Genomic DNA, 27618 nt, shown 5'->3' with positions numbered 1-27618 from the left:
GTGGACCCACACTTCGAGCAGGCGTCGATAGTGGTGGTAGAGGCGGTGCCGTTGGGCATATTGTACGTAGTAATGTGGGAGGTTGGTGTAGAGGTGGAGTGGCGCGGGTGTGGAGGAGTTAGCTGTCGATGGTGCTGACGCCAGCGTGCTGCTCTTGCTTTTGTAGTGCTCGTTACCGTCCGTCAGTCCCCAACAATGCTTGCTAACCACCGCCGGATCATGACTTCTCTCCCCGGTACTACATCTTTGCCGACATTCGAAGTAGAGTTGCGGTCTTCGCGGCGGTCTTCGCGGCGGAGTTGTGGAGCAAAGTCGTCCTACTTTCACACCTGGAAGCACCGGAGTGTCTGGCACCTTCCCCTAATGCTTCTGTCATGCTCCGCATCATGGATGCGATAGGAACATGAGTGTCGAGGATGCGGAGAAGCATGGCCCGAGGTGGTGCATTACATAGAGTGAGTTTCAGTGATAAAGTAGACTCGAATGTTGACGGCCATGTCCGTCAATGGTTCTCCGCCGTCGTGCGCCGCAATTGATGGAGATGACGGCCATCAATTGAGTACCGACTAGACACTATCTCACATTCATCCTGGTCTAAATAATCTACTCGAGTCGTCCTCCAAATATCGCTTCCTTAAGAATGATTCCTACGGATCAGTCTTTCCCCAAACACCTCCTATCTCCCCATACTTTTTGCGCCCAGCGCAAAGAAGCCTAGCCCATCCTCCTCCCACAACGGTCCGCCAGTGTCACTCTTCCCTGCTGCCTCTCACAACAGCACGTCTCATCACAGCCTTCCGACTTGCATCAAAGTCCCCTTGAACACATTCCGCCATGACTCGCGATACCTGTGACTTCAAGGGATGCAGCCAGCTCGCTGTTCTCGATTGTGCAGCTTGCCACATCTGCTCCGCCATGTTATGCCTTTGGCACATTCCGCACGACGCCAGTGATCATTCTTGCCCCACTCCTGTGCGTGGTCTCGAAACCTGACAGGTGCTGGTTGCTGACAAGCAGTGGAGCCCTATAAGCCCACCCGAGGAAGAGTCCGATACACAGCGTAGGCTGGCCAAGAAGGTAAGGCTCGCTCTTTATCGAACTAACAGTCCAGGATCAACACTGGGCCGACATCGCCGAACTCCATATGACCCCCGCTGTCAAAGCATTGCGCCCAGGCATTCCCTTCACTATTGATGTTCCCAGCTGCGATAAACTTCGAGAGTTCATCTTCATCTTTGGTATGTTCAACATGCACTTCCCGATCACCTTCCAGGACGGGGTCAAGTGGCTTGGGCGCCTTCACAATGCTAAGGGCATGCTTGGCAACAGCGAGGATAAGGTTCGGGCAGGAGAGGTTGCTGTAATCAAGACCCTCCGTGATATTGCGCCAGAGTTTGTCCCCAACATTCACCTCCCTCCGGGTCAAACTGGTTAGTACAGCATCTCCATACACGTTGTCCTCAGCTTGCTGACATATCCTAGTGCACAAGCTACAGTTCTTCTTCAACGAGCGTTCAGAGGGACGGCGATATGAGCTGTGGCCTGCGATGGCAGCCGAGACCGGGTTCCAGCAGGTCGTCAAGGACATTGCACAGTTCATGGTGAAGATGTCGACCAGGGAGTTCTCTGGCGTTGGCAGTCTCAAGTTCGACATGGAGCAGAACATTGTTGTCGGGCCGCTCATCGCCAAGCAGTTCAAGCTGACCGAGCTCGCCAACCTCGAGGTTTACCGGACTTCCGCCGAGTGCTACCTCGCCCGAATCGACAATCTCCTTCGGTTGATTCGCGAAAAGGCGCTGGGATGGGCAAGCTCCTGGTCCAAAGATGACATGTCAACCCCTGTTTGGCGGTACATCCTCCTTCTTGAAGTGCGTGACTTTGTCCACGGCTGCGAGGACATGAACCGTGAACAACCAACCTATATCCGACACAAGGACGATCACGTCGGCCAGTTCCTTGTCAACGACAGCGGTCGCCTGGACGACATCATTGACTGGGAATTGTGAGTATTATTCCCAACAAAAGCTGACTCACAGTTCCGCTGTGGTCCCTTTTGCCGAAGCCTTCACGGCCCCCGATGCGCTCTCTATCGACCTCCCACGCCCAGGCATGAGGATTCAGTTCACCGACGCCAACGTTCTCACTCCTCTCGAGCTCCAGTTGCAGGAAGAGTTGCGAGCTCTCGGCCGTGAGGATATGGCTCTCGCCGTCGGCGACACTCGCAAATTCCAGCGTTTGGACTGGGTCATGTTCGGCTATGACTTTAGGTACGAGTTCGCTGTCGGCCTTAGGCGAGCGCTCTACCCCGACGCCAAGGTCCCGAGCTCCAAGGAGGAATGGATCGAGGAAGGTATGGCCAAGTACGGTCACGATGAGCAGCTCGAGCAACTCGCTGCTGGATGGGAGGTTTACAAGCAGGCTAGGCTGGAGGCCGAAGCCGCTAAGGCTGAAGCTGAGGCCACAAGGAACGAAGTTGAAGTTGCGAAGACGGAAGCCGAGCCCGTCTCTATGGCGTCAGAGAAAGTCTCCAACCCGGCGAAGGACGACGGCGACAGCATGGTACCCGAGTCACTGTCACCCTCCAGTGGGACTACCAGTTCGCCCACCAACTCGAGCCCTTCGGACTCCCTGGTGACCGAAACTCCCTCCACTGAGGAGAGCATGTCCAGCCCCGGCGTCCAGGTCCCGAAGGCTGGTGAAGCTCCAGACGAGCCTTGACCAGCTTGCTCCTGAGAAGGATCGCCTGTGGCTGTTCCGAAAGCCAATGTGACGCCAAACACGCTCATTTCGAATGCCGTTCCGACCCGTACATCCTGTCGTTGACCATAGTCTTTCTCATGAGTATGCAAAAGTCTCCCAACAGTCTAATGCTGTTTTGGCCACAAGCCAAGTGATTGGTTTCGGAACAAAACGCCTGAGCATTTGGATTGATTCGCATTTAGACTACAGCAAGCGTGTTGGATGACCCGTAGTCCCAGCACCAACGTTCGATACAATCCGTAGTCCCGTATTTTCGTTTCTGCATTCTTCATACCTCACTTCAACAAAAAAGAGATATATGTGCGGAAAAACAGCGGAAGGACTGCAGATGTGACAATGAGCTAGCTAGAAATAGCGAGCAAGATCGTCTCCAGGTTGGAGGTTTCCAGTTTGGTGATCTCCAGTCGGATGAATCGCCCAACGACGCAGGTGTGTACTGGCGGCCATCGTCGTCTCCAGATCGATCCCTAATCAACTTGGAACGTTGGAGCTGCACTGCAGCGAGCCGTAACAGGTGGGTCAGTCGGGGTGTCAGGGTGGCCGATGGCTTTGGAGAAGCCGCCAAGATTACAAGCGGGCATCTGGCCGGTCAATATTCTTCTTGAGGTTGACCCACCTTTGGGGATACAGAGGAGTCGCTTCAGCCATCGGAAGAGGTCGCGTGTCCCAACTCGATGTTGGCGAGAGGGGACTGGGTCTTGTCATTGTTGTCGCCGCTGTGGTGACCCCTGCCAATTCCATCCTCCGTCGCTGTCGGTGCCATCCGAATCACTGTAACTATCTGATCCTGTGTAGTACAGCGACTTGAATGTCGGATCCAAATCTGGGCGTAAATGTACATGTACATGTACATGGCGCTTGAGTCCCACTGACTCCTTATCTCAAAAGCTGACTTGGAGAAGGGCGCGTTCAGTGCCCGACCCGATGATGACGTTGGAAGCGATCTGAAGGGCGCTATCTATCTCCGTCGTCCTCGAGTTGGCAGAAATAAAATAAATACTGGAGAATTAGAATTCCCCCTTGGCTTGGTTCGCCAAACTTCCTCATTCTATCATGACACCGTGGTCAAGCAAGAAGTCAGCTGGTCCCAAGCGTGGACCGTCTCCGAGCCCCAGCACCTCTCATCCTCCCACCCATGCTGCTCCACAAGGGTGGGGGGCCAAAGCTCTCAACCTGAGCGACAAGCTTGGCGGCAAGTTGAACGACTACACCAATAAGTGGGGCATTGATTCGTTCTGGCCGACGACCGGGGACATGCCGCGCAAGATGGAGAAGGCGGCGCGCATCCTGAAGAGTTTCACGAGTGAGGTTGGGTGGCTTACCACACACTGACGCCAGTGCCCGATTCCGATCCTGACTCCCACGCCCCAGCGGCACCCGTCCGTATCCCACCGTCTGTCATTGCCAACGCCCGCGGCATCGCGATCTACTCCTGCTTTCGTACAGGCTGGGCACCTGTCGGTGGTGGAGGCGGCTCCGGGGTGGTAGTGGCGCGTCTTCCCGATGGCTCGTGGTCGGCACCCGCGGCGATCTGTCCCACTGCCGTTGGGGCTGGCGTGAGTCAATGCAGAGATCTGGCTGACGACAGATGCAGATTGGCCTGGACGTGTACAGTGCCGTGCTGGTGATCCGAAGCGAGAAAGCCCTCGCCCAGTTCGGAGGGCACCGCGTCGCACTGGGCGGCGAGATCTCTGTCGCGGCCGGTCCATACGGTGGCGGTAAAGGCGTGGATAAGGGGCTCAATCTCGATACGGGGCCAGAAGTTTACGCGTACATGCACAGCCGAGGGGCGTACTTTGGCCTCGAGGTCGTGGGAACCGTCTTCGTCAGCCGCGGAGACGAGAATGCCAACATGTACCACTGGCCTGGCATCAAGGCGGGCGATATCGTGAGTTTGGTCCGGTTTTGTATGACGTCCTGACTGTAGCTCAAGGGCAAAGTGCGCGTCCCCCCCGAGGCGTCGAGTCTCATGCAGGCTCTTCGTGCGGCGGAAACGGGTGTTGCCCAGTGTCCGAACGTGGCGGCCTACGGCCCTGGATTCAGCACTGGCGGCATGAGTGCCTCCCACGAGGGCGGACACAGATTCAGTGCATACGACAATGACAAGGAGACATTACACAACGCCGACATCCCGAAGGTTCGTGACAATCTCGGCGGTAGTGGCTATGCAGGGCCCAGCTCGCCGCGTCCTCAACTTTCGCCTCTAACCTTCCGATCTCCTGTGAGCCGAAGCAATGGCGCATCGCCTGTAGGTTCTTCTCCGGCCCGAAGCTCTCCGGGCGGAACACGCTTTGTCCCTCCTCTCCCTGGTCGTCACCCGTCTCCGCTTCCGGCCGACGAGAAGAGTGACGCCCCACCGCCCTATTCGCCAGCAATCTAACGTTGATTTGGGAGTTGTTCCAGATGGATGACTGAATTTTCCCATTCCCATGTTACAGGAGAATACATGTACAAGCTGCCAAGACTGTTCAGTTGTGTTTAATATTTATTCCTTCTCGCCCCGGCTGTAAGATAGATAATTTGAGCTGAGGAGCCTCAGTTAGTCCACATTGGCATCCATGCGACGCTGGTATGTACTACATCCCTGGAGAGCCCTATCATGTACATGTACAGTACATGCCCACTACCTCAATCTAGCTATCGGATGCCTATTTCTCCTTTCCAGTCGGCTCACCAGGAAGCAAAGCAACAATCTGCCGCTCTTGACACGGGAGGTGGACCTAGTCTCGCTTTTGGCACACCCAGAGCAGGGCCTACAAGGGAAAACGTCGATCGAAGTGTGCTTCATGTGTTGGTGGCGTCCCAGTGGCTCTGTCCCCATGTCCCATTTTCGCGGCCAGGAATGCGTGCGTCCAGCTTGTGCGTTGAAAGAGATGGGTAGAGGGTCCTGACAGGTCACAAGACGAGACCTTCGCAAGCGGCCTCCGGGTCCGCGGTTGGGCCAAGACGTGTCATCCAGCGCCGGCCAACAGTGATGAGAACATCTCCACTCGATGCATCCTCAATCCAGTTGTAAAACTCTCCACACTACGCTATCTTCTGTTCCATCACTCCTCACCTTGTCTTCGACCTCACACGGCCGGGTTATCTGCTGATGCACCATCCTAGAAGCCTGTGATACCTGATACTTCAATTTAGCCAAAAGTGAGAATCATCTGCCATCCAAGGCTACACACCTCATCACACTTGCGCTGGACCTACCCCCAACAGCACTGCCACACGACAACCCACCACCGGCAACCGGCGCCAGTACAAGAAACCAGCTTCATCTCATGCAGCATCCGCCCAAATAGTTCTTCAGCACTTGTCTGATGAGGGCGAGTAGTCGCACGAACAATGATGCATCGATGCATTTAGAGATAACGGCCACCAGAACCATTGGCCACAAGAAGCCCCAAGGGCTCCAGCTGCGAGCAGTGCGACGTGCGCCACAACGTCATGGTGGGATCGGTGATTGCTGCCGGGAAGACGCGCTACGCTCGCGTGCTCATTCGCAGCGCATGTATTTCCCGTCCATGCGGTTGCTGACAACAGGCCATGGTACCATCACTGCCGCTCGCAAGAGGGGCCGCTTCTCGAAGCTGATCACCAAGTAGCTGGATGTAACACTACTGACTGAGGATGGAGACTGTTGGAGACGATTCGAGGCCAAGGACTAACATCTGATATCTCCTCTATAGCCAATGCGGGTACCAACCCGCGGCCAGTACATGCGACCTCGGTCGCTGGTCGTCGTCTACGCGTCTCTGTTGCAATGCTAGGTGTAGGCGATGGATGAGGGCGGCGGTGATTGTCCTTGGACAAACAGTGCGCGGCCGTGATGCGATGCAATGTTGTGGAACGGAATAGTGCGAGGCTTGGGTGGCGGGGGGCCGGGTATCTTGAAATAGAGGGGCGGTTACTTGGACAGCTCCTTGATGGTCTGTGGTCAGCAAAGTCTGGAGAGTTTGGCCTACCTTCTGCGCGTACGCGGCGTTGGTACGCGACTGCTTGCTGGCACCACGCTGGCGGCCGACGGCGATCGCCATTTGCACCCACTCGGTGCAGAGCACGTCCCGGACGGTGCCCTTGAACGTGTCGCCAAAGTCGCCGATAAGGCCGAGAGTGTTGGTGATGAAATCCTCGGTCCGGTCCTCCTCGCTCATGCAGCCCTGGAGGAAGGTCATGATGCCTCCGACGTAGGGGAGCATCGGTGCGGGATCACCGGCCTTGAGTCCGTTCATGATGCCAATGAAAGCGTCGACGATGGCCTCACGCATGGTCCAGACGAACTCGTTCAGCGCGAGGTCGTTCGACGACGCGGTGGTCGCGCCGGCCTGGCTGAGGATGGCCATGGTGGTCTCGAGGAACCGTGCGAACTCTGGCCCGACGGCGAGCGCGACTTCGCCGATGGCGGTGATGGCCGTTGGCTTGACCTGCCGGTGGATGACGGGGCTGCGGAGGATGGCAATGAGCTCAACCATGATTCTCTCAGCGTAAGGGGCAATCTGCTCCTGGATCGCGCGCGCGACGTCCGAGACACAATAGACGGCAGCCTGGACGACCTGGTAGTCGTCGACAGCCTGGAGTGCCGCCAGGAGGAAGCCCGAGAATGCCTCCATGTACTTGACGAAGCCAACCTCGAGTGCGCCAGCGAGCGCACCAATGGTGGCGAGAAGGTCCTCGAGGACAGCGCCGTGCTTGGCGGACGAGCTGAGGATGGTGAGAAGGTTGGTCATGATCTGGTCGGCGTAGGGCTGGACGAGCGCAGGAGTCTTCTGGATAAACGCCTGGATGACGACGCAAATGTTGATCTGCATATCGTTCCAGTTGTTACGGTCGTCCATGCCAAGCAGCTGGTTCTGCATGCCGATAAGGGCCTCCTGGCGACGGAGCATCTCAACGGTGACCTGCTCGGCCATGGTGAGGGTGTCGAGAGCCGAGTTGGCGACAAAGGTAGCCATGGTCTGGTACGCGGCGGTGCGGCAGTTGCCGTCGTTGGTGGCCTTCTCGGTGACAGGCATAAGGGCCTTGAAGATGGGCTCAAAGAATGGCGACATGGGCGAAGTCGCAGGGTCCTCGGAGATCATGTCGGCCGGGAGGAGCTGGATCACAAGGTTGCTGAGCGCCGAGCAGCACGAGTTGATTATGCGAGGAGTCCCGCTCTGCACGCCCATGACAAGAGCCTGGACGAGGTTCTGCAGGTGGCTGCCAGTGTCAACAACCTCGAGCATGAGCTCGGTGATCTTGGACAGAGTCCAGGCGACCGAGTCGCGCACGTGGACGTCGGGGTCGGACTGAAGCATGCTGATGAGCGTGCCGAGGGCCTGAGCGACGAGGGTCGAGAGAGTGTTGGACTCGGGGCCGTCGAGGATGCAGCCAAAGGCCATGACGGCCGCCTCACGGTGACGCCACTCGGAGCTGCGGATGCCCTGCTCCACAAAGGGGACGACAGGCTGGACGATGGCGTCGCCGACATCACGAGCGAGAAGCTCGAGACAAGACGCGGCAGCCATCGACTTTGTCCACTCGTCCTCGTCAGCGTCCTCCTCCTGTTGGGTGAGGAGCTCGAGGAGAACGGGGAGGATCTCGTTGAGGGCCATCTTGGCAAAGTGCTTGGACACGACGGCAGGCTCCTCACCGTACGCGAGGGCCTCCTGGGACTCGATGCCAATCTCGATCTCCTCTTCGCAGACAGTAGACCAGAACTCGATCGCCTGGAGCGCGACGGGCTCTTCGGGGTGCTTCATGCCCATAATCGTGAGCTGGGGTCAGCAAGCCGCGATCTTGAATAGACTCACTCCGAAGAGAGCACGCTCCATGTACAGCTCCATGAACTCGTAGTAAAGGCTCATGATGCGCACGAGACACTCGAACGCGCCGACCTGCACTGGAACGGCGGTACTCTGGGTCGCCTCGCACACAACCTGCATGATGTAGTTGCGCTCACCCTGTTACGTCAGCGATGGTTCTGGGAAGCGCATCTACCTCGCGCTCAAAATTGTCACGGATGAACTCGAGCGAGTTGTAAAGGGCGTTGATAGCCGCGGTCTGAACATCGGTGCTTGGTTCCTCCTTGCGCGCGCCCTGGACGACGGCAGTGAGGATCTCGTTGGAGCGTGCAGACAAGTACTGAGGCTGGACAACCTCGCAGATGTAACCGATGGTCTGGAGGGTGGCGACGCGGAGGCCCGTGTTTTCCTCGTTCTGGACAAACTGGAGTAACTGGCCGATGAGCTCGGACCAGCTCCCGCGAGGAAGCTCGACAGCGGCCACAGCGGACACAGCCTGCGCGGCGACACCTGCGGCGCGCTTGTCTTGGGACGCCAGCGACGACAGCAAAGAGTGCTTGAGAGAATTGCGGACGTCATCAGAAAGGGCCATCCATGCCTCGGACAGTGCTGGTTGGTTGACAGCATCCTGAAGGGTTAGCTGGTCAATGCCCCTTAACCGTCGTAAACAAATGTTCCACTTACGCGGGCAGAGACGGCGTTCTTGAAGGCGATACCAGCGGCGTTGCGGATGTGGGAGGGTGCAGACTCGTTGGCGAGCTCCTGCGCAAGAGTGTGGAGGTACCCTGCCTGAGAATGGTCAGCGCGGCTGTGAGATCTGCGGTGGCGGCTACTGCGATGATGCGGCCAAGTGGTGCGATTGCCAGTAAGGACTTACGAGGTTGTCGCGGCGAGCGACCTCGAGCTGCTCGGTCGCACTTTGGCGAGTGGCGGCGTCTGGTGTAAGCAATGTTGTTGAGGGAAGAACTGACTCTCTGAGAGCGAGTTGGCGAGGAGAGTTGCGGCGTCCATGTTTACGTGGTGGTTGACGTGGATAGGATTATAGGGGCTGTTCAAAGGTGAGAGAGGAGAGGGAGGGAAGAAGGTGATATTTTAGTCGGTAGCGATCTGTGTCGTAAGAGAGGAGGGGAGGAGGCTGACCGCGACGACGAGTGTGAGGATGATGAGGAGGAGGGGTGAAGGGATACAAAAGGATAAGAGGTCTAAGTGGTGATGGCGGCGACGAACCGACGAGTGCAAGCCTAGATCCCCTTGCCCCCACCCCACCGTAGCATTGAAATCGCGCTCTGGTTGGAATGTCCTGCCTCCTCAGCTTCCTTCCCATCAAACACTGCCCTGTCATCGTCTCTCATAACACGTGGTCGAGCCCTGGATTCCATACTCACATTAAACTGTCCGTTATTTTTAAATTATTTCTCCTCGATTGCAGAACATGATCGACGCGTTGCCACGTGACATACTTTGCCGGATAAATTTTCTAGAAAATATCCCAGATTTTATATAGCCATATAGGCATCAAGTTAGTGGCGTCATTTTAAACGTCATTGGCACGGGCAACCGAAGACATGAGTTTATCAGAGTTTTTCTTTATTTCCGCAGCCCTTTTTTAAACGGAAAGCTCGGCATCGGGATGCGGAGACTAGACGGGTTACATAACATTTGAACACTATCTTCACTGCTATTGGCTGAGCAATGGATTATCGAATTTCTAATCGCGACTCGGCGCTGTTTGAGTCGTCACTGCTCGCAAAAAGATGGCTTGCCCGGGTGAACCGGCCAGCGGGTGTCCGGCAGTAGGCCATACCGTGGCCCTACGGTGGTAGACTTGTACCCTGGGCAGACTCCAAAGTTTCATTCCGGTCGAGTCAGTACAAGGCTCCAGGCTGAACACAAGCCAGTAGTAGGGGGAATAGTTGAAAATGTCTTGTGTCCCTCGACGCCCCCAAGTCATTCATTACCGCAACCCCGGTTGACACCATCCCCTTCTCTCTCACTTGCATTCTCAACAACTACCGGTCTCAAAAAGCTGTTCTACAGTTTCAACAAGAGCATCACGCCGCAACTCTAGCCCAATCTTATCTACCCTCAACGTCAAAGCCCACAATGTGCCCTGCACCAGACCCGGTTTCGAACGGTAACGGCACCCCCGAGGAAATGATTCCCGTGGACCTTGGTTCCGCGGTCAACGACAACAAGAAGATGGATCTCAAGCATGGTACCAAGAAGGGCTTCTACGCTCGTCCCTCTGACTTCCTGAGCAACACAAGCAACTGGAAGGTGAGTCATAGGCGTCATCGCCGTGTGGGGCTTGTTTGGAGTGGTGGGGTTGGCGTCAAAGGGATCGGCGGATGGCGGCAGTCACGCGACTCTTCACGCGACTCTGCACCCAGCACTCTGCAGGTCATCTGTTCGAGAGCATAGAGCCGGGGATGAGTGGTGGAGTGGGTTGGAAGTGACGAGGGCGCGGGGTTGTCGTGGCCAACGGCTGTGCCGTTGCAGGCGTCCACCTTTCAACCCTTCTCCGTTCTTCCAGAGTTGCACTGCGCCCTCTTGAGAGGACAGCGCGTCCTGCAAGCGTAGATGGTGGGGAAGCAGGTTGTAGCAGACCCAACGTGGACGGTGCTTGGCGGGTTGAAGTGGCGAGTGCGTCGGCCGTGCCGTCGGCGCCACCACTCATCCGCCTACCCACCACTCTACTCCTTTCAGACTGGCGCCGCGCTCTGGTTAGGAGCAGAGGGCGTCTGGCAGTCGTCTGGCAGGCGCAGATGGGCACCGAGGTGCCACACAGGAGGCGCAAAGGCTACGAGGCGGCTGGGGGTTAGGGCGTTCCACCGCAATCGGCGCACGCCTCTCCCTTCCCCTTTTGTCGTCCGTCACTGCCCTCTCAGTCCTCCGTCAGCGTTCAAAGCGACGCCGAGGGCCCAAGGCACATAGCCAATTCAATTGGCGCCACCCATTCAGCCCGCGTCACCACCAAGACTTCACCACCACCACCACCGCCTCCATAAACCTCCTCCGACCTTGTCACCTTTCCACAACGACACCAGATATTGACTCCAGATCATCGAGAGCACGCTGCGAGAGGGCGAGCAATTTGCGAACGCATGGTTCGGTAAGTTGCACTGAGAGGGCTTTGAATCGGTTAAAACGCGTTTGAGGGGAGAAGAGCTTGAATCGTCTAAAGCGCGTTTGAGAGGTGTGGCAATGTCGCGCGTGACTGTTTGGTTACGCTGGTGGTCTGTGCGTAGCCGCACGACCTCTTAGGCGGCCGAAAACATCGGAAATGACCTTTTGGATGTGTAGGAGGATGTTTGGTTGAGTTTGGTCGAGTGTGGCGGACGTGTGGCAGAGTGGCCCCCCCGCTTCCCACATTGTCCGATAAGCCCAACGACGCGCTGGGTATCTGCGCCGCCTCTCGTACTACCTCTCTGTCGTTCCCAGACCCATCTGGGTCTTCACAGCGTCTTATCGCGGCTGTCGAACGCGAATGTGGCGGTGCCACACTCGATGTGTCGGGGAGGGCGAGGGATCCGCTAGTGTTCGCTGCGTTCACCCGGTACAATTCCGTCGTCGTCCAGATGTGCTCCTGGCGCTATCGGTGGCCTCTTCAGCCCCTCATCTCCATCCTGAGGGCCAGGCGTGCCGTCTCCTGGTCCCGGGTGGATCGGAGAAGAGCCTTCCCCTTCCCCTTCCGATTACGACTCTTCTTCCCCCTACCCCTTCCCGAACCCCGCTAACTCCCAGACCTCGAGACCAAGATCAAGATCGCCAGGGCCCTCGATGACTTCGGTGTCGACTACATCGAGCTTACGTCGCCCGCTGCGTCGCCCGAGTCGCGCGCCCACTGCGAGGCGATCTGCAAGCTCGGCCTGAAGCGCTCGAAGATTCTCACCCACATCCGTTGCCACATGGACGACGCGCGTATCGCCGTCGAGACTGGTGTTGACGGTGTCGACGTCGTCATTGGAACCTCGTCGTTCCTCCGTGAGCACTCTCACGGCAAGGACATGACCTGGATCACCAAGACCGCTGTTGAGGTCATCGAGTTTGTCAAGAGCAAGGGTATCGAGATCCGTTTCTCGTCCGAGGACTCGTTCCGCTCCGACTTGGTCGACTTGCTCTCCATCTACCAGACCGTCGACAAGGTCGGCGTCAACCGCGTCGGTGTCGCGGACACTGTTGGTTGCGCCGACCCCCGCCAGGTGTACGAGCTCGTGCGTACCCTCCGCGGCGTCGTGCACTGCGACATCGAGTGCCACTTCCACAACGACACTGGATGCGCTATTGCCAACGCCTACGCTGCCCTCGAGGCCGGCGCCACTCACATTGACACTTCGGTGCTTGGCATCGGTGAGCGTAACGGTATCACTCCCCTCGGCGGCCTTATTGCCCGCATGATGGTCGCCGACCCCGACTACGTCAAGTCCAAGTACAACCTGACCATGCTTCGTGAGGTCGAGAACCTCGTCGCCGAGGCCGTCGAGGTTCAGGTCCCCTTCAACAACTACATCACCGGCTTCTGCGCCTTCACCCACAAGGCCGGTATCCACGCCAAGGCCATCCTCGCCAACCCGGCCACATACGAGATTCTCAACCCCGCCGACTTTGGCATGAGCCGCTACGTGTCCATCGGACACCGGCTGACGGGATGGAACGCCGTCAAGAGCCGCGCTGAGCAGCTCAACCTGGACATGACGGACGACCAGATCAAGGACGCCACCGCCAAGATCAAGGAGCTCGCCGACGTCCGCACCCAGTCCATGGAGGACGTAGACATTATCCTCCGTGTCTACCACAGCGCTATCCTCGAGGGCAAGCTCAAGATCGGGCAACCCGAGGTCCTCGACAGACTGCTCGAGGAGCACCACGAGAGCCGTGGCACCAGTCCCACTCGCGTCCCCGACGCCAAGCGCCAGCGCACCGACTAGGCGCACAAAATGGGTTCATCCTCACACCAATCGCTCGTCGGCTCTAGAAGGATTGTATGGATATGCATGTTGAAGTGGTCTGCTTACAGAATGAGTCATCGGTTCCGGCTGCGAGATTGACCCAACTCACACTTCAAACTCGTCAACTAATCACTGACAGTTCGGTGGCACTTCCAGCCGCACCTCCAACCCCACAGCGCGCCATATTGACACGATCCAGACATCTGTGCGCTCTTGAGTCCAACGGCTCTGGGCGACCCAGGTCAGTGCGATTCGGCCGGACCATGAACGCTCGGCCCTACCGAACGACCACTCGCAGGGCGGTCGCGACAACGGAACCAGCAGAACTGAGAGTGACAACGAGCGAGTTTATCTGGGACGTGCCCCTACCGTCACATTGCGGAGAGATGGCCGCAACATATATGCCTCCAACACTGATACGCGGCTCTGCGACTGGTTGCAGACGATGAGTACAGTGGCAGCAGCGCTCCAGACCAGAACACGATAACATGCAGACTCAGGAGCATGCTGAGGGACGTCTCCAGCACGGTGCACGTGCACGTCCTCTCAGGAATATGTGCCCTTCTGCCACCTCCCCCTCCTGCGATCAATGTCACTCTTCAACCACTGAAGAGTCTTCTCCTTGGCGCGGTGTCGCTCTTCAACCACTGAAGAGTCTTCTCCTTGGCGCGGATGGCTTGGCGAACAGGAAAAGATGCGTGAGGGGCTTAGCGAGGCTACGATAGTAAGCTGGAGAGCGCGTTAGGAACACTGCTGATGAAGGGGTTGTATTGAGGATGAATGAGTGACAATGCAACAGAGGGAAGGAATGCGAAGTCGATCTGAATTGCCACCCAACTCAAGTCCGCTCTGCGGTTAGGCCGCCCTGCACCAATGTAACACACAACCATTCTCTCTCGAGCTCCTCAAGCTGATGGATTGTTGCGATATCAGAGTTAGGGATACGAGGCACACCTGCATATTTCGTAGTAATCACAGTACAAACAACCACCACTGCTTGAATTGGAGCTCATAGACATGACCGCATCCAGCCTCTGTGCGTGGCAGGCGATTGACTCATCTCCAGCTCCAGTGGCGCGGATCAGAATCTACCCACAACAACTTGGCAGCAACCCTTGCCCCTCACCATCTTGTAAAAGATGATGGTCCGCTTCCAGAAGGAAGCGAGACACTCAGGTCGAACTGGGAGTCGAACCCAGGCTACAAGAACCAATGCTCATCAGAATCTTGTGTACTGACCGTTATACGATTCAACCTTGGTGGTATGACCCTTTCTACCTCTCCTCTTCCCCCCAGCGGTGCCGTCAACACTACGGGAAAACACAGTAATCGCATCATTTACATCTGGAGGTGCACAGACAACATACTTCGGGCGCTCTTCTGGGTTGTGGCAGTGACTTGGCGGAAGCTCGACGCGGCTGGACTGCCGCCCCAGTGGGAAGGTTGTCATTAGTAGTGTATGAGAGATGGAGAGAGTACGTGTGAAGAGTACGAGTGACGAGGGAGGCAGTCGCGTAGCCCTTTGCTCCAGCCAAGTCGCTGTTCGCTGACCGGTTGACTCGAGTGGCCACAATCCGTCCACAACACGCAGATGATTCATGGCTCATAATGTGTGATTGTATATGCACTGCTACCTACGCTTCTGCAATCTGTGATGCACGCGCTACCGGTTTAAGTGGTGCTCCATGCTCTTCCAGTGCGCAATGTGCCCCTCGGCCGCAGCCAGCATCTCGCGCGCAAACTCGGCGACCTGGCTCCCCTTAGGGTTGTACACGGCCGCATTCGCGAACATGAGTCGGATGTCGCGTTCAAACTCGTCAATCGTGCCGATGCTCCCATCTTTAATGCGCGTGCGGATCTTCTTCAGGTCCATTGGACGCTTGACCACGTCGTAATAATCGGGCGCGACGGACTGCGGTCAGCGGCACACACTTGGAGTTGTTCACCTTCTTCACTGGGTTCTGGAACACAGGCCCGTACTTGTGCTCCTGGATCGTGTCGAGCAGGCTCAGGATGAGCTTCTGCGCCTGTTTCTGGCCCCGCGTCGCCGCGCCAGGCGGCACGCTCGGACTCGCACTCTCACTCTCCTCAGCGCCGGCTGAGTCGCGTGCGGGCGGCCGGGGGGCTACCTGTCAGCGGTGTCAACGCCGTACTTTATACACAGGTAAAAAGAGACAGGATACTTACTGCGCCGCTTGCGGGGCTCGGCCTTGCGACGAGCCGACGTGCGCGTCGGCTTGGCCTCCGGCTCCTCCTCCGGCTCCTCCTCCTCCTCATCCTTCTCCTCCTCCTTGTCCTCTTCCTCACTCTCCTCCTTCACGCTCACTTCGGACGCACCGCGCTTAGCTCGCCGACCGCGACGCGGACGCTCAGAGGGCGTCGCGCTACTCGCGCTCGCTCCGCGCTTCGGAGGCGAGCTGTGCGGCGCCTTGCGCCGCGTCGACCGTCTCTCTCGCGGCTCCTCTTCTTCTTCCTTCTCCTCCTCCTTCTCTTCCTCCTCACCGTCAGACTCGACTGGCGTCACGGCCTTGCGCCCACGCCCGCTACGTTTCGCAGGAGGCCCACGCTGAGTCGTTGCTTTGCGCTTGCGGCCACGCGTCGCTGGTGTCGGCGAGGACGGCGGGCCCTCTGCGGGTGCGTCGGAAGATGCAGCGGTTGCAGCCGGCGCAGCCTCGGCGGGCAGGGGCGAGAGGTCGGAGGCGGGCGATAGCTCGGACGTTTCGCTCACCGGCGATCCCGCCTTCGGGGTCTGAGGGTTGGATTCCTCGACCTCGGGCTTGGACTCCTCGACCTCGACCTTGGGTGACTCCTTCTCCTCTGGCTCAGCTGTCGGCTCCTTCTCTTCAACCTTGACCTTCTTCCCCTTCTTGCCCTTGGACTTGGGCTTCTTGGGCTCGGGTTCAGGCTCGGGTTCAGGCTCAGCTTCGGGCTCAGCCTCGGGCTGGGCTTCAACGTCGGCTTCGGCTTCGGCTTCTGGTTCCTCAGACGCCCTCTCCTCGGCGGCATCCTCGGTGGGGACCTCGGACTGTGCCGTCTCGGCGGGCGACTCTTCGACTGAATTCTCGGCAGGCATTGGAGAGTCCTCGCCCGATGCCTCCGCGGGATTGGGCTGGTCCTCTGGGACCACGTCGACGTCCATCGCCTCGGCGTCCTTCTCCTCGGCGTCCGACTTCTCGGCCGCGGCCTTGCCCTTCTTGCCCTTCTTCGCTCTGCCGGCTTTCTGCGGGGATACGTCCTTCTTCTGGGACGACGCATCGAGCTTGTCGGCCTCGAGCTCGGCGGATGCCTCGTTTTCTGGCTCGGTGGTTTCCTTCTCCTCGGCCTCTGCCGGCTCCTCGTCGACATCCATCTTGCCCTCGACGGCGGGCGCCTCGTCTGACGATTGCTCATCTTCAGCCAGTTGCTCGGCCACGGGCTCGTCGGGCTTCTCCGGCTCATCCTCAGCTCCGTCTGTCTTGGCAGGCTCCTCGCTGGCGGGTGGCTCAACTGCGGGTTCCTCAGCGGCGGGTTCCTCGGCGACGGGTTTCTCGGCGGATGGCTCCTCGACAACAGGCTCTTCTGGTGGGACAGGGGCTTCGTCGACCTTTTCCGGCTCAACCTCGGCAGGTGGCCCAGCGTTCTCAACAGCAGGGTCTGCTTCCGCCTCCGCTGGCTTGCCCTCGGCAGGAGTCTCCTCGGCTGACTTCTCCTCTGGCGCGGGCTGATTTGCGGGTTCGGAAGCGGGTTCCGGCTCCTTGACGCCTCCAGGCCCAGCCTCGACGGCGGCAACAACCTCCTCAGGTAACGGCGCCCAGCTGTCGACCATCTTGCGCCCGTACCGCTTGACGAGCGCGGCGCGGATCTCGCCATTGATCTTGTCATCCATCTTGCCGGCCTTGATCGCGTTCACCTCGTGCATCAATTCACTGGTGTTAACTCCTCTCCTATATCCACAAAACGCACGTGAAACGTTGCTCGTAAGTAGAAATCTGGTCCTTGAGCTCCTGCATGCGCGCAAAGTAGAACGTGCGCGCGAGCTGGAGGTGTACCTTGGCTGCGGTTAGTCATCGGCCATCCACCTCCAGACGCACCTTGTGGTCGCGCAGCATCCAATGCCGGTACCTGGGCCTCGATACCCGCCATGAGCGCGACGTAGCTTGCCTCACACGCTGCGGGGCTGAAGAGCTCGGGCGGGCGATCGGTATGGCATGGATGTTCGATCAGGAGCTTGGAGACGGTAGGCCAGTCAGCCGCGCCGACTTTGTACACCGCCTGAGCGAGGAGGAGCTTCTCCTGCACCGTGAGTTGGTCGACGGCTGCCATGGGCGTCAGTGGATGGGTGTTGTGAATCGAGTAGTTCGCACTCTGCGCAGCAAACACCAATCGAGGGATTAGCGGAACCAACTTTGCTAATGGGTTTGTTAAGGAGCGTTGGGAGATTAGAAAAGCCACGTGGAGAACGTTCTGATGACGCTCACTCACAATCCCATCACCTTGTCCATCGTCATTCACAACAACACTGTCACTGCCACATTCACGTGCCATGGCCGAGCACTCACTCGAGCCATTCCTCATCCTCGCGCGCGGGACAAAAGGCGCCGGCGCAGCAAAGGTCATCCTCGACGCCACAGCCGCGGTACGTCAGCTCTGGGATACTTGGACGAGCTGACACCAGCCTGGCGTGTACACCTTCGGCGAGCTGCTCGACGTCCCGAGCATCAAGGATGTGAGCTTTCTCCCTTATACCAACAGCTGACATCAGCTACAAACGGACTTGACGCATGCCAAGAGCTACCGCCTCCTCCAGCTCTTCGCATACGGTACCCTCGCCGACTACACTGCCTGTGAGTCCCTAGCGCGGCTCCTCTCGTCGTCCTTCCCTCTCCACCTTGCTTCGTCAAGCTGACAGCAGCGCCTGACGCCTTTCCATCCCTCTCACTCGCACACGTAACCAAGCTCAAGCACCTCACCCTCCTCTCCCTAGCTCTTCAGACTCGTGTACGTCCTCCTCCTTGGAAGTTCCGTCAGGCCCTTTCCTTCCCCCGTCTCCGCAACTAACCCCAGGCGCTTCCCTACTCGGAGCTAACACAGGCCCTCGGCACAGCCTCTACTCCCGAGCTGGAAGCGTTGATCATCGACGCGATCTACGCCGGTCTCCTCACTGGCAAGATCCACCACTATGAGCAGGTCCTACACGTCGACAGCGTCACGGGGCGCGACCTGCGCCCTTCCGATCTTGGTGTTGTGAAGGGCGGGCTTGAGATGTGGTGCCGCAACACGCAGTCTCTCCTGGCTGCGCTAGACGAACAGATCGCGGCGGCGCGCAAGCGCGCCGAGGACGACAGGGAGCGTGACAAGCTGTTCCATAACTCCCTCGACATGGCGTATGTTGATGTGCGCAAGGACTCGGCGAGGCGTTTCAAGGCGGTGGGGCGTCCCCAGGACGAGCGCGCCGACGCAATCGACGTCGACGACGATTACGGCACTGTCACGAACATGGTCACGGACGAGCCGCCTCGGCTGTAAGTGCGTGAGCGTGGAGACGTCGCTGACGATAGTGTGCGCAGCGTTGGTCAGCGCAGCGCTGATGGCCTCGATGAGCGAGCGAAGAAGCGTGCAAAAGACTAGATGCAGTCTGATGTGTGTATATTAGATGTACAGATGGTTATGCGTAGAGGATGAGGGGGGCGCGCGGGGGTGGAACAGGTGTGAGAGCGTGGTGTGAAGTGCGGGCGAGTGCGCTGAGTGCGGCAGCGAGTAGAGATGTGAAAGCGATCAAAGGGATGGCCGCTGTGAGAGCGGTAACAGCGAGCAGGGCGACCTCCTTGAAGAAAGCGGTGAGGGCGATAATCAGAGCGATAAGACCAAGGTGACCACATGTGCACTGTCTCGAAACCGAGACAGTGACGTCAACCGCTGTCGAGATGACTTAGAATAAACCTCGTCCGTTCCGTTTCCACACCGTCCGTTCCGTTTCCACTCATCCCACCATGCCTATGCTCCTCACAGGCTCCTGCCACTGCCGCAAGGTCAAGTACACGCTCGAGACCAACACGCCTGTCCCGTACCAGATGTGCCAGTGCTCGATCTGCCGCAAGGTCGGCGGCTACATGGGCAGTGTGAACATCATGGGCAACACGCCCACGCTCAAGTTTCTTCGTGGGGACGAGTTGATCAAGTACGTCTCCTTGGGATGGGCTGATGGAAGCAAGTATATACCGGTATTGGAGTTTGGGCCCGACGACAAGCCGCAGAAGATGGCGACGAGCGAACGCGTCTTCTGTCGCGAGTGTAGCGCCGCGCTGTGGAACTACCATCCGGAATATCCCGAGGTGAGTTCTCCAGAGAGCAGAGAGTATCTCCAGAGAGCAGAGAGCAGGGAGAAGAGAGAAGAGGATGCCCTAACCAAAGTGGATCTACCCGTTCGCCTCGTCGATCGAGACCGAACTACCCAAGCCCGACGTAAAGTACTTTACAATCCTCCGGACAAGCTGTCCAGACTACGTTCCCACGCCAGTAGGCTTTGACGTATATGACGACTACGGCCCGGCGGCGGGCGGTAGTATTGAGAGCTGGCACAAGAAGAACGGGTGCTGGGTCGAGTAGGCGATGTACGTTGTGTAGGGCTGCGATGGATCTTGGGAGTCGAGTGGCTAATTCAAGCTGGCATGGTCTGGTTGGGAGTAAGCTGACTGAGGCCGTTGGTTGCATGGCTGAGCTGTACTTTGCTTTCCGTGGTTGCATGGCTGGGCTGTACTTTGCTTTCCGTGGTTGCATGGTTGAACTGTACTTCGCTTTCCGTGTAGGCCGCAGAGTGAGCCACTGGACCAAATGTTGTGGTCTTGCGATAGTGATGCATGCCAACTCAGATCGGTGCCAGCGCTAGCGACCCAGGTAACCCACTACACCTTCTCAGCCACCGTGATACCGACCCGACAAGCCGCCGCGACCACCGCACTCAACAGGCTGTGACCCGGGGCCTTGAGTGCGCCCTCCTCCACCGCCGTGTCGAGATGCTCAAGCTCGTCGTCCCGGAACTCCTCGAGCACCTTGGCAAGAAGGGGGAGGGAGGGGTGGGCGTCGGGCTTGGCGATGAGCGGGCGCAGTGCGCGCAGTTGGCTGGAGGTTAGTTGTGTTCTTGCTGTCTCCTCTTCCTCTGCAGTCTCCTCTTCCTCTGCCGGCTCGTTGCTCTTGCTGTCTCCTCTTCCTCTGCCGGCTCGTCGCCCTCGACTCACTCATCATAATGCTCCCCAATAACCGTCTCCACCGCCTCGGTACACGCCATAGCAGCCTCCTTGCCCATGAGAGCCATAGCCGCCCCAAGACCCCACGCAAGTCCCTGCCAAACGGGGTAGAGAGCGGTCGGACGAACGCGGTGCTGGTCCGCCACGCGCGTCAGAACGTTGAGGTGGTGTCGCTCATTGTCCCACATTTGCTGGGCGTTAGCGCGCGGTAGTGGTGAGTGGTGGCGCGTTATGGAGTGGTGCGTTATGGGTTGAGGCGTTATGGCGTGTAGAGGCGTGGAGAGGCATTATGGCCACTCAAGAGTCGACGCCGCCGAAGCCGTTTGGCCTCTCGACCCCTCGGCCCCTCGACTCACCTCAACCTGTCCCGCCGTGCCATGGTCCCCACGGATTTGACACGCCCACTTCTGTCCACGATAGATCCAATTGGCGCCAAGTTCGCCGGCGTGGTCAACTCGCACAATTCCCTCGACGAGCCGGCGCTCGGTAGCAGACAAGTCGGGAGATTCGGCCGTTGCGCGGTCACGGCCAGAGGTCTCGGGTGCGTTGGAAGTAGGAGGAGAGGTCGAAGTAGGAGTGGAAGGTTGGGGAGAAGAAGCAACGGACGCATGCGGGATACCGGCCGGGGCGTTGGGTGGCGCAGTCGCGTTCGGGCCCGCGCCCGCTGTTGGGGCTGGGCCCGAGAAGCTGCCTGGTTTGGGGCCGGGAGGGAGGTAGGCGTGCGAGGCGAGGGTTAGGGTGCGTGCACCGAGCGGGCGGAGTACGAGTAGGGGTGTTGGTCGTAGCATGGTGATGAGTGGGTCAAGTTGAGTCAAGTGAATGAAGGGAAGGGCGATGCAAGTGGAGGTGTAATTTCCGACAGGGATTGTCCAGAAAGGCTCTGATACAAAGTGCTACTGTATGTAGATTCCGCTCCTGGTACACATGCATATGATGACACGCCACGATAAGCGGCAACTACCGCCATGCTAGACATCTGCTACGGCCCGGCCGCACGTACAACACTACCGCATCAAGCGGTCACTCGCGCTCCTCGAGGAACACGGACGGCGCATTCTCGACCATCCACTGCACGCTGAGCGCCTTGCCCGCCATGTCGCCAAACTCGCGGTTCGGGTCGGATGACCGGAGCAGCGTGGCTGTAGTCAGCACTTGAACACCTACGCGACTTACGCCCAAACACCACGCCAAGGTTCTGACTCGTCATCAGGTTGATGTCGCTCTTGGCCGTCACGCGGTTCAGGTGAAGCATGAGCACCTTGAGCGTATCGTAGTGCGCCTTGGGCAGTTCCTGCAGGAGCGCGCATAGCGCCTGCTTCTTGTTGTCGACCCCACGGATGTTGGCCGCCGCGATGAAGCTCTCGTGTAACTTGTGCGTGAACACTGGATCGGGCAGGTTGCGGAAGTAGTTTTTGAGCACCGACGTGATGGCACTAATGTCGTTAAAGTCGTCGGCGTTCGTGAGGTCGAACGTCTCATATTTGCCGCGTTCGAACAATTGCGTAATCTGCTTGCACTGCGCGTTGCCACCCGTCTTGCGGTAGATACCCTCATACTCCATGCCGTTGGCCTCGACCGCCCGGATACACTTGGTCACAATCACAGGAACAGCGGCGTTATCTGCGCCAGACTGGTCGCTCAGTTCGCGGCCGAACATGCTCGGTGCTGCCATCAGTAGGGTTTGGGAAACCAACTCACGCAGCGGGCCCTCGTCCTCGACCTTGGCGCCCTTGCCTGGACACGACTTGGGAAGCTTCTCGGCACACTTCTGATGGCACACCATACCGCATGCGGAGCACTTGACCTCCTGTAGGCCCCACATCTTGTCCTGACATAAGTCGCAACGGCCCAGACGCATGGTGCTGTGTTGTGCAAAGTGGTGCTCGCGCGTGCCGACCTCGGTGGAAGGGCGCAGCTTGCGCCTGTCGCCGCCACTGCCTCCAACAGTGAGCTTGTCCGTGTCGACCGCCTTGGCCGCCTTGCCGATCCACTTGAAGCGGCGCGCTGGCGTGACCTCGATCGGTTCGGGCTTGGACACCTTGATGACACGCGCAGTCTCCTTTGACTCTTCTGGGACACCCTCAAGCGCGGTGGCAAGGGACGACATTGATGGGGAGCCGGACGGGTGGCCACGGGCCTTGGTGATGACAGGGAAGGCCGCGGGCGATCTCCGGTCGTTGAGCCCCTCGTTCTGACGCATGAGTTGCTGGTTTAGCTCGATGATCTCATCATTCTTGGCCTGCAGCGACGACGCCTCCTCAATGTACTGCTCCTTGGTGGACTCGAGATCGGCAATCTCGCGCTGGAGCGCCTCGCGCTGCGCAGACAGAGGCGCGAGCTCGTCTCTGTACTCCTCCTTGATCTTCTCGAGGCGGCGAGAGAGCGACCGTCCCAGCTTGGACGTTGCCTCCTCAGAGTCGATCTCGCCTCGCTTGGACTGGAGTTCCTCAATCTCGGCGAGCGAGATGTCGCGTTGAGCGCGCAATCTGGAAATGTCGTGCTCAAGACCTGTGAGGTTGCTCGCAAGGTCTTGCGAATGGCGGTTCAGCCTCTCCTGGCGGCGCTCGTCGCTGGACATTAAGGACAAACGCGCACTCTGGCCATGAAGCTGTGACCGCAGGCGGACAATCTCCGTCTCGAGCTCGCGGCGACGCTGGCTCTCCTTGTCGTACTCCTCACCGGCGATAGCGAGACCGTCGCTGTACTGCTGGCTGGAACGCTGTACGTCAGCGCCTTTCGCAACGTCCAAACCCTACCTTGGCACCCGTGTACTTGGCCTTGAGCGTGTCAGCTGCCTCCTTGAGCGCACTGTGCTCGCGGATTGCCTCAATAAGCAGAGAGTAGTCGATGGACACCCTGTTATCGTCGTCAGGCTTGAGACCAGCGACCAGTGCGGCAAGCGCCTGGAACGACGAGTCGCGCTCCATCCGCACAGACAGGATGGAATCCTTGGAACCCCGGCGCCGCAGCGTGTCGACCGGCGACGGCTGGTCATTGGGCGAGAGCAGTGTCCGTGAGCTTGATGGGGTGATGGCCTCGCCGTTCGCGGCGGTCACGAGCGAGTCCATGTTTAAGTTTCGCGACATTGCACCGCCAGCAGCATCATCGCCATCCGACACTTGCGCCGAGCCAGACTCGGGCGTGCGAGCCTTCTTCGGCAAGGCCTTGGATCCCTCCGGCGTCTCCATCTCGTTGAGGAGGACCGCAAAGTCGGGATCAGAGAGCGAAAATGACATCGTGGGCAGGAGACCGGGCGCGTCAATACGTGGAAGGGCAGCGTCGCCGTTGGTGCTCATATGTGAATCCTTGCGCTCGGGAGGTAGGACGCTCGGCTTGAACGCCGACGGCGACTTGTGCCCGTCTTGTGACGGTTCAGACGACTTGGGAGTGGTCTCGGCCGTCGCGGTCTGCGCCCTCGTGCCGGAGGTAGTCTCAGACTTGGGCGACGACTTGGCTGACAAGTCGGGCGTATGGCCGGCGGGGGTTGCCATAGCGGTTGGAGAGTGGGGTAGTAGTTGCGGTGTAGATATCAGTGTCGGCGACGTCCCTGGTGACTGAACTCTGCCTTGAGACGCCGGGGTGGGGGTTGGTGGCCCAGTCGTAGGGGCGTTCCCATCTGGAGACAATACAGAGTCTTCTTGAGGCTCGCTGAAAGACCCACGTAGGGGAGACGGTACCCTTGGCTCCGGTGTGAAAGCGGACGCTGCCTGGTCCATGTTGAACGACAATCCGGGGTTGATCGACCTGCGCTTCTCGGCCCTCGAGGTGGGCACACTGAGACCGCTGACACCGAGTCCCACACCACTCGCTGAACGCGGGCCAGAGGGTGGGCCAGTGGGGCTGCGCGGCGACGCTTGTGACAAGAGGTTGCCTGCCGGCTGCGACTGCGACTGCGATAGGGCCATTGGCGAAGTCTTGGACGACGAGCCTGGAGTCGGACTGACGTTGCCCGAACGAGGAGTTCTGCTGTCCTGGGAACCGCCCCGTGCCATGGCGGTTTCACGCGGTTCACGTGGACCCGCTGGCGATGCCGGGACGCTGTGGTTGCGCATGGGGCCAGTGGCAGGCGAAGCTGTGCCGGAAAGAGGACCCGCATCTCGCCCGGCGAAGGAGGAGAGGTTGGTTGGAGATGTAACGTCCGGGTATCGCGGCGAGGAAGGCGAGACCGCGCTGCTCGCCACGCTGACGTTTGATGCGACCGTCGTGAGGAGATTGAGTGACGTCGAGGTCGAGCTCGAGCGGATACCGCTGGCATCGCGGCGGCGCGCTTCTGATTCTTCCTTTTCACGCTCCTTACGCGCAGCGCGTAGTCGCCTGGCCTCGGCGTGGCGACGACTCCGGGCTACACGTTCGTTGTGACAGTTCTACTGGTCAGAGCAAATTCCGCACGGTCACTGCTCACCATGCAGTAGATGCCCTGCGACGTCTTGGCAAACACCAGCTCCTCTATTCTTTGCTTGCAGGTGCGACACGTAAAACAGTGAGCATGGTATGACTCGTCGCCGGTCATGATGGCCTCTTCTGTGATAGCCTGCTTGCACACAAAGCACTAAGAGGGATGTCAGCAAACAAACACCGGTAGCGCGCCAAGAGTTTTGGGCGTCTAATGTACTCACCTGATACGAGCACTTGCCACACACTGGGCTACCATCGGACAGAAGGAGGAGGTTTGTGTCGGCCGAGACCTTCTCGAGACATTTGGCGCACTTGAAACAGTCGACGTGCCAGAGTGACGCGCTAGAGGTCAGTTTGTCGCGTCTCATTCCAGACTCACCCAAATGCCACGACGACGCCGCCATTTTCTTGGTCAATGGTCTTCTTGCAGCCGCCGCACTTTGCTTCCAGATCGTTCATCGACGGCATGGTCGACAACCCGTCACTTTCTCTTCCTGGGCTGGCGATGATACTCCCATTCAAAGACGAACGGTTAGGACACAGGTGGCCATCGCCGATTGGCGTTGCTACGCCGCCAAGTTGTGCGTCGACAGCAGTCATGACAGCCAAAATGGACGAGCAATGTCGGGGAGCCGAGAGGTGAGTTGTGCGGTCGCGTGTTTCCGATGGACGTGTGAGGTAGGTCGATGGAGAGGAGAGAGGACAAGTGCAGGTGTATTGGTCCAGTCGGTGGAGGTGCTAGCGTCGAACAAGTTGTGGGCGCACGCGAGGGAGGGAAAGCTGGGGACGAGGGTATGTAAAGGATAAGGGGGCAAGTGGTTTGAGAGAAATCAACCAAAAGCAAAGAGGGGGGGAGAGGAAGGGGATGTTGGAGTGAGGTTGCGGTTATGACAAGGCTTGTGCGCGTTGAGTGTGCTTGTGCGCGAGGTCGGGCGCGTGCTCGACTTGATGGGGAAGATTGAGATCTCTCAAAGTGGGGTGAATATGCGCGTGTAAACCTAGTTGATTGTTGCTGTTGGGATGAACGCTCAGGCCTCCTTCTCCTTGGGTGGTCGCGCAGGGGAAGGTGTGATGGCGCGGTGCGCGAGCCAGGCCAGGTGCGACTCGAGCCCCCGCAATGCCGGGTTTGTGGAGATGTGAGAAGGGGAGATGGGTATCGCTACTTTGATATGAATAGTAGGATAAAGAAAAAGTAGATGGTATGGGAAAGAGAATGGAATGGAATAGAGTGAGAGTGCAGGTGGTGTTGAACAATGTTGGATGAGTAGGATGATACTATTCTATTATTCAAAACTAGTAGTCGTTGTAGTAGTTGTAGTGTCAGGTAGGTCAAAAGGCATGGTAACTCGGAACGCGCCCTCCCCCCACTGTACTTTGTGAGTGATACAGTGTTAGGCTGTTCCGTTCAAGGCGTTCAAGGGATCAATCAGCCTGTGCGTATGACTTTACTACAGTGAGAGTTTCGAGTTAGGAGGCGCTTAGGAGGTTGGCCCACACCAGGGTAGGGGTAAGGACGCTACAGGGATACAACAGGGGTGACAAGGAGGGGAGTTGTCAGGGTACAATCCACTTTGACGTACAGCACTCAGAAGAGCCATCACTCACAACTCAGGGTAACTTGACCCAACCAAGTTTCAGGGTAACTTTGGCCCAGCACCGGGGTCATGAGAGGGTGTCCAGGGGAAACCACTCGGTTCCTTACTCTCTCTGCCGCTCCGTAAGACTGGGGCAGGGAGAGACGCGCCTCCCTGTCCTCCCTAGCCTGGCTCAGGTTTGACATGACACGTCAACTGGGAACCCAGCCTCCTCCACTGCATCTACTGACTCAATCTTTCATTTACAGCGCACAGACTCATACCCATCGCACTTTACTTTCAGTTTGATATAGATGGGACATGAAGATGGGTTGACGACATGAAAAGGGACCGACCGGGGCAAGTGTAACATCAACGCACAACGGAATTGACTTTGCCCGCATGTTACTGGAGGGGAACCATTAAGCCCAAGCAAGACTGGCTGCACGTGACGGGTCATAAGGATGAGATCCGCTCCGGGGCCAAGGTCAAAGTCACTTCCGGTCACAGGGATGAATAAACTGGCGGGGAGACGCGAGACGCGAGACGCGCGACGCGTCAGTTGCTCTGGTGATGGTGGGCAAGATGCATGATTCACATGGCGGCTTGACTGACATGTCTTGGCTTGTTGTGATTGTATCCTAGCTAGCTGGCCAGAAAGCCAAAACAGCAACTGACATTACAGCATTGCTTTTGGGCCAAATGGCACGCACATCACAAATCGTACCGTAGTGCGCACATCCATTAGAACACAACGATCCGACAAGGGTGTTACCGAAGCATTTGAGAGCCTCGTTTCGCAATGGTTTCTCCTCTCGCGCAAAACATCTCCCACATGAACGTAAACAAGCAAACAACATGTAATAACATACAACGCGACGTGGCTCCCAAAGCTCACAATCTGCTTCGTTCGCACCTCTCACCCACCATCGCCAAGGGATCATCC

At 58.3% G+C, this 27618-nt stretch overlaps 9 protein-coding genes across 9 annotated transcripts; 5 read left to right on the top strand and 4 right to left on the bottom strand.

Moving 5' to 3' along the window:
- Positions 1 to 915: 915 nt before the first annotated feature.
- CcaverHIS019_0703030 (uncharacterized protein) lies at positions 916 to 2718 on the top strand (the record flags this gene model as incomplete). Its single annotated transcript, XM_060603721.1, has 5 exons — positions 916 to 972; positions 1018 to 1077; positions 1112 to 1430; positions 1483 to 2002; positions 2037 to 2718. The coding sequence occupies 5 exons, from the start codon at positions 916 to 918 to the stop codon at positions 2716 to 2718; spliced, it is 1638 nt and encodes a 545-aa protein (XP_060459987.1).
- A 1095-nt stretch (positions 2719 to 3813) lies between these two features.
- Positions 3814 to 4967, top strand: CcaverHIS019_0703020 (uncharacterized protein; the record flags this gene model as incomplete). The annotated part of the gene is made up of 5 exons (XM_060603720.1): positions 3814 to 4063; positions 4099 to 4316; positions 4349 to 4648; positions 4688 to 4897; positions 4932 to 4967. The coding sequence occupies 5 exons, from the start codon at positions 3814 to 3816 to the stop codon at positions 4965 to 4967; spliced, it is 1014 nt and encodes a 337-aa protein (XP_060459986.1).
- Positions 4968 to 6658: 1691 nt separating this feature from the next.
- kap95 (uncharacterized protein) lies at positions 6659 to 9542 on the bottom strand (the record flags this gene model as incomplete). The annotated part of the gene is made up of 7 exons (XM_060603719.1): positions 6659 to 6682; positions 6717 to 8504; positions 8541 to 8690; positions 8728 to 9159; positions 9216 to 9320; positions 9409 to 9467; positions 9503 to 9542. The coding sequence occupies 7 exons, from the start codon at positions 9540 to 9542 to the stop codon at positions 6659 to 6661; spliced, it is 2598 nt and encodes an 865-aa protein (XP_060459985.1).
- A 1092-nt stretch (positions 9543 to 10634) lies between these two features.
- Positions 10635 to 13459, top strand: LYS21 (uncharacterized protein; the record flags this gene model as incomplete). Its single annotated transcript, XM_060603718.1, has 3 exons — positions 10635 to 10808; positions 11592 to 11643; positions 12276 to 13459. The coding sequence occupies 3 exons, from the start codon at positions 10635 to 10637 to the stop codon at positions 13457 to 13459; spliced, it is 1410 nt and encodes a 469-aa protein (XP_060459984.1).
- A 1684-nt stretch (positions 13460 to 15143) lies between these two features.
- CcaverHIS019_0702990 (uncharacterized protein) lies at positions 15144 to 17782 on the bottom strand (the record flags this gene model as incomplete). The annotated part of the gene is made up of 5 exons (XM_060603717.1): positions 15144 to 15392; positions 15427 to 15605; positions 15668 to 17385; positions 17423 to 17513; positions 17551 to 17782. The coding sequence occupies 5 exons, from the start codon at positions 17780 to 17782 to the stop codon at positions 15144 to 15146; spliced, it is 2469 nt and encodes an 822-aa protein (XP_060459983.1).
- Positions 17783 to 18002: 220 nt separating this feature from the next.
- Positions 18003 to 19087, top strand: CcaverHIS019_0702980 (uncharacterized protein; the record flags this gene model as incomplete). Its single annotated transcript, XM_060603716.1, has 6 exons — positions 18003 to 18095; positions 18135 to 18185; positions 18222 to 18303; positions 18372 to 18457; positions 18524 to 18981; positions 19018 to 19087. The coding sequence occupies 6 exons, from the start codon at positions 18003 to 18005 to the stop codon at positions 19085 to 19087; spliced, it is 840 nt and encodes a 279-aa protein (XP_060459982.1).
- A 362-nt stretch (positions 19088 to 19449) lies between these two features.
- CcaverHIS019_0702970 (uncharacterized protein) lies at positions 19450 to 20065 on the top strand (the record flags this gene model as incomplete). The annotated part of the gene is made up of 2 exons (XM_060603715.1): positions 19450 to 19791; positions 19871 to 20065. 2 exons carry the CDS (start codon positions 19450 to 19452, stop codon positions 20063 to 20065), a joined length of 537 nt encoding a protein of 178 aa, XP_060459981.1.
- Positions 20066 to 20361: 296 nt separating this feature from the next.
- Positions 20362 to 21491, bottom strand: COQ7 (uncharacterized protein; the record flags this gene model as incomplete). The annotated part of the gene is made up of 3 exons (XM_060603714.1): positions 20362 to 20578; positions 20695 to 20894; positions 21060 to 21491. The coding sequence occupies 3 exons, from the start codon at positions 21489 to 21491 to the stop codon at positions 20362 to 20364; spliced, it is 849 nt and encodes a 282-aa protein (XP_060459980.1).
- A 232-nt stretch (positions 21492 to 21723) lies between these two features.
- Positions 21724 to 25566, bottom strand: RGA2 (uncharacterized protein; the record flags this gene model as incomplete). The annotated part of the gene is made up of 8 exons (XM_060603713.1): positions 21724 to 21842; positions 21877 to 22368; positions 22402 to 23422; positions 23460 to 24157; positions 24365 to 25067; positions 25106 to 25252; positions 25320 to 25440; positions 25478 to 25566. The coding sequence occupies 8 exons, from the start codon at positions 25564 to 25566 to the stop codon at positions 21724 to 21726; spliced, it is 3390 nt and encodes a 1129-aa protein (XP_060459979.1).
- Between the last annotated feature and the right edge of the window lie 2052 nt (positions 25567 to 27618).

This window comes from Cutaneotrichosporon cavernicola (genome assembly GCF_030864355.1).
Source record: "Cutaneotrichosporon cavernicola HIS019 DNA, chromosome: 7b".
Classification (NCBI taxonomy): Eukaryota; Fungi; Basidiomycota; class Tremellomycetes; order Trichosporonales; family Trichosporonaceae; genus Cutaneotrichosporon; species Cutaneotrichosporon cavernicola.
The sequence above is the reverse complement of the archived record's forward strand: the minus strand, read 5'-3'. Positions and strand labels throughout refer to the sequence as shown.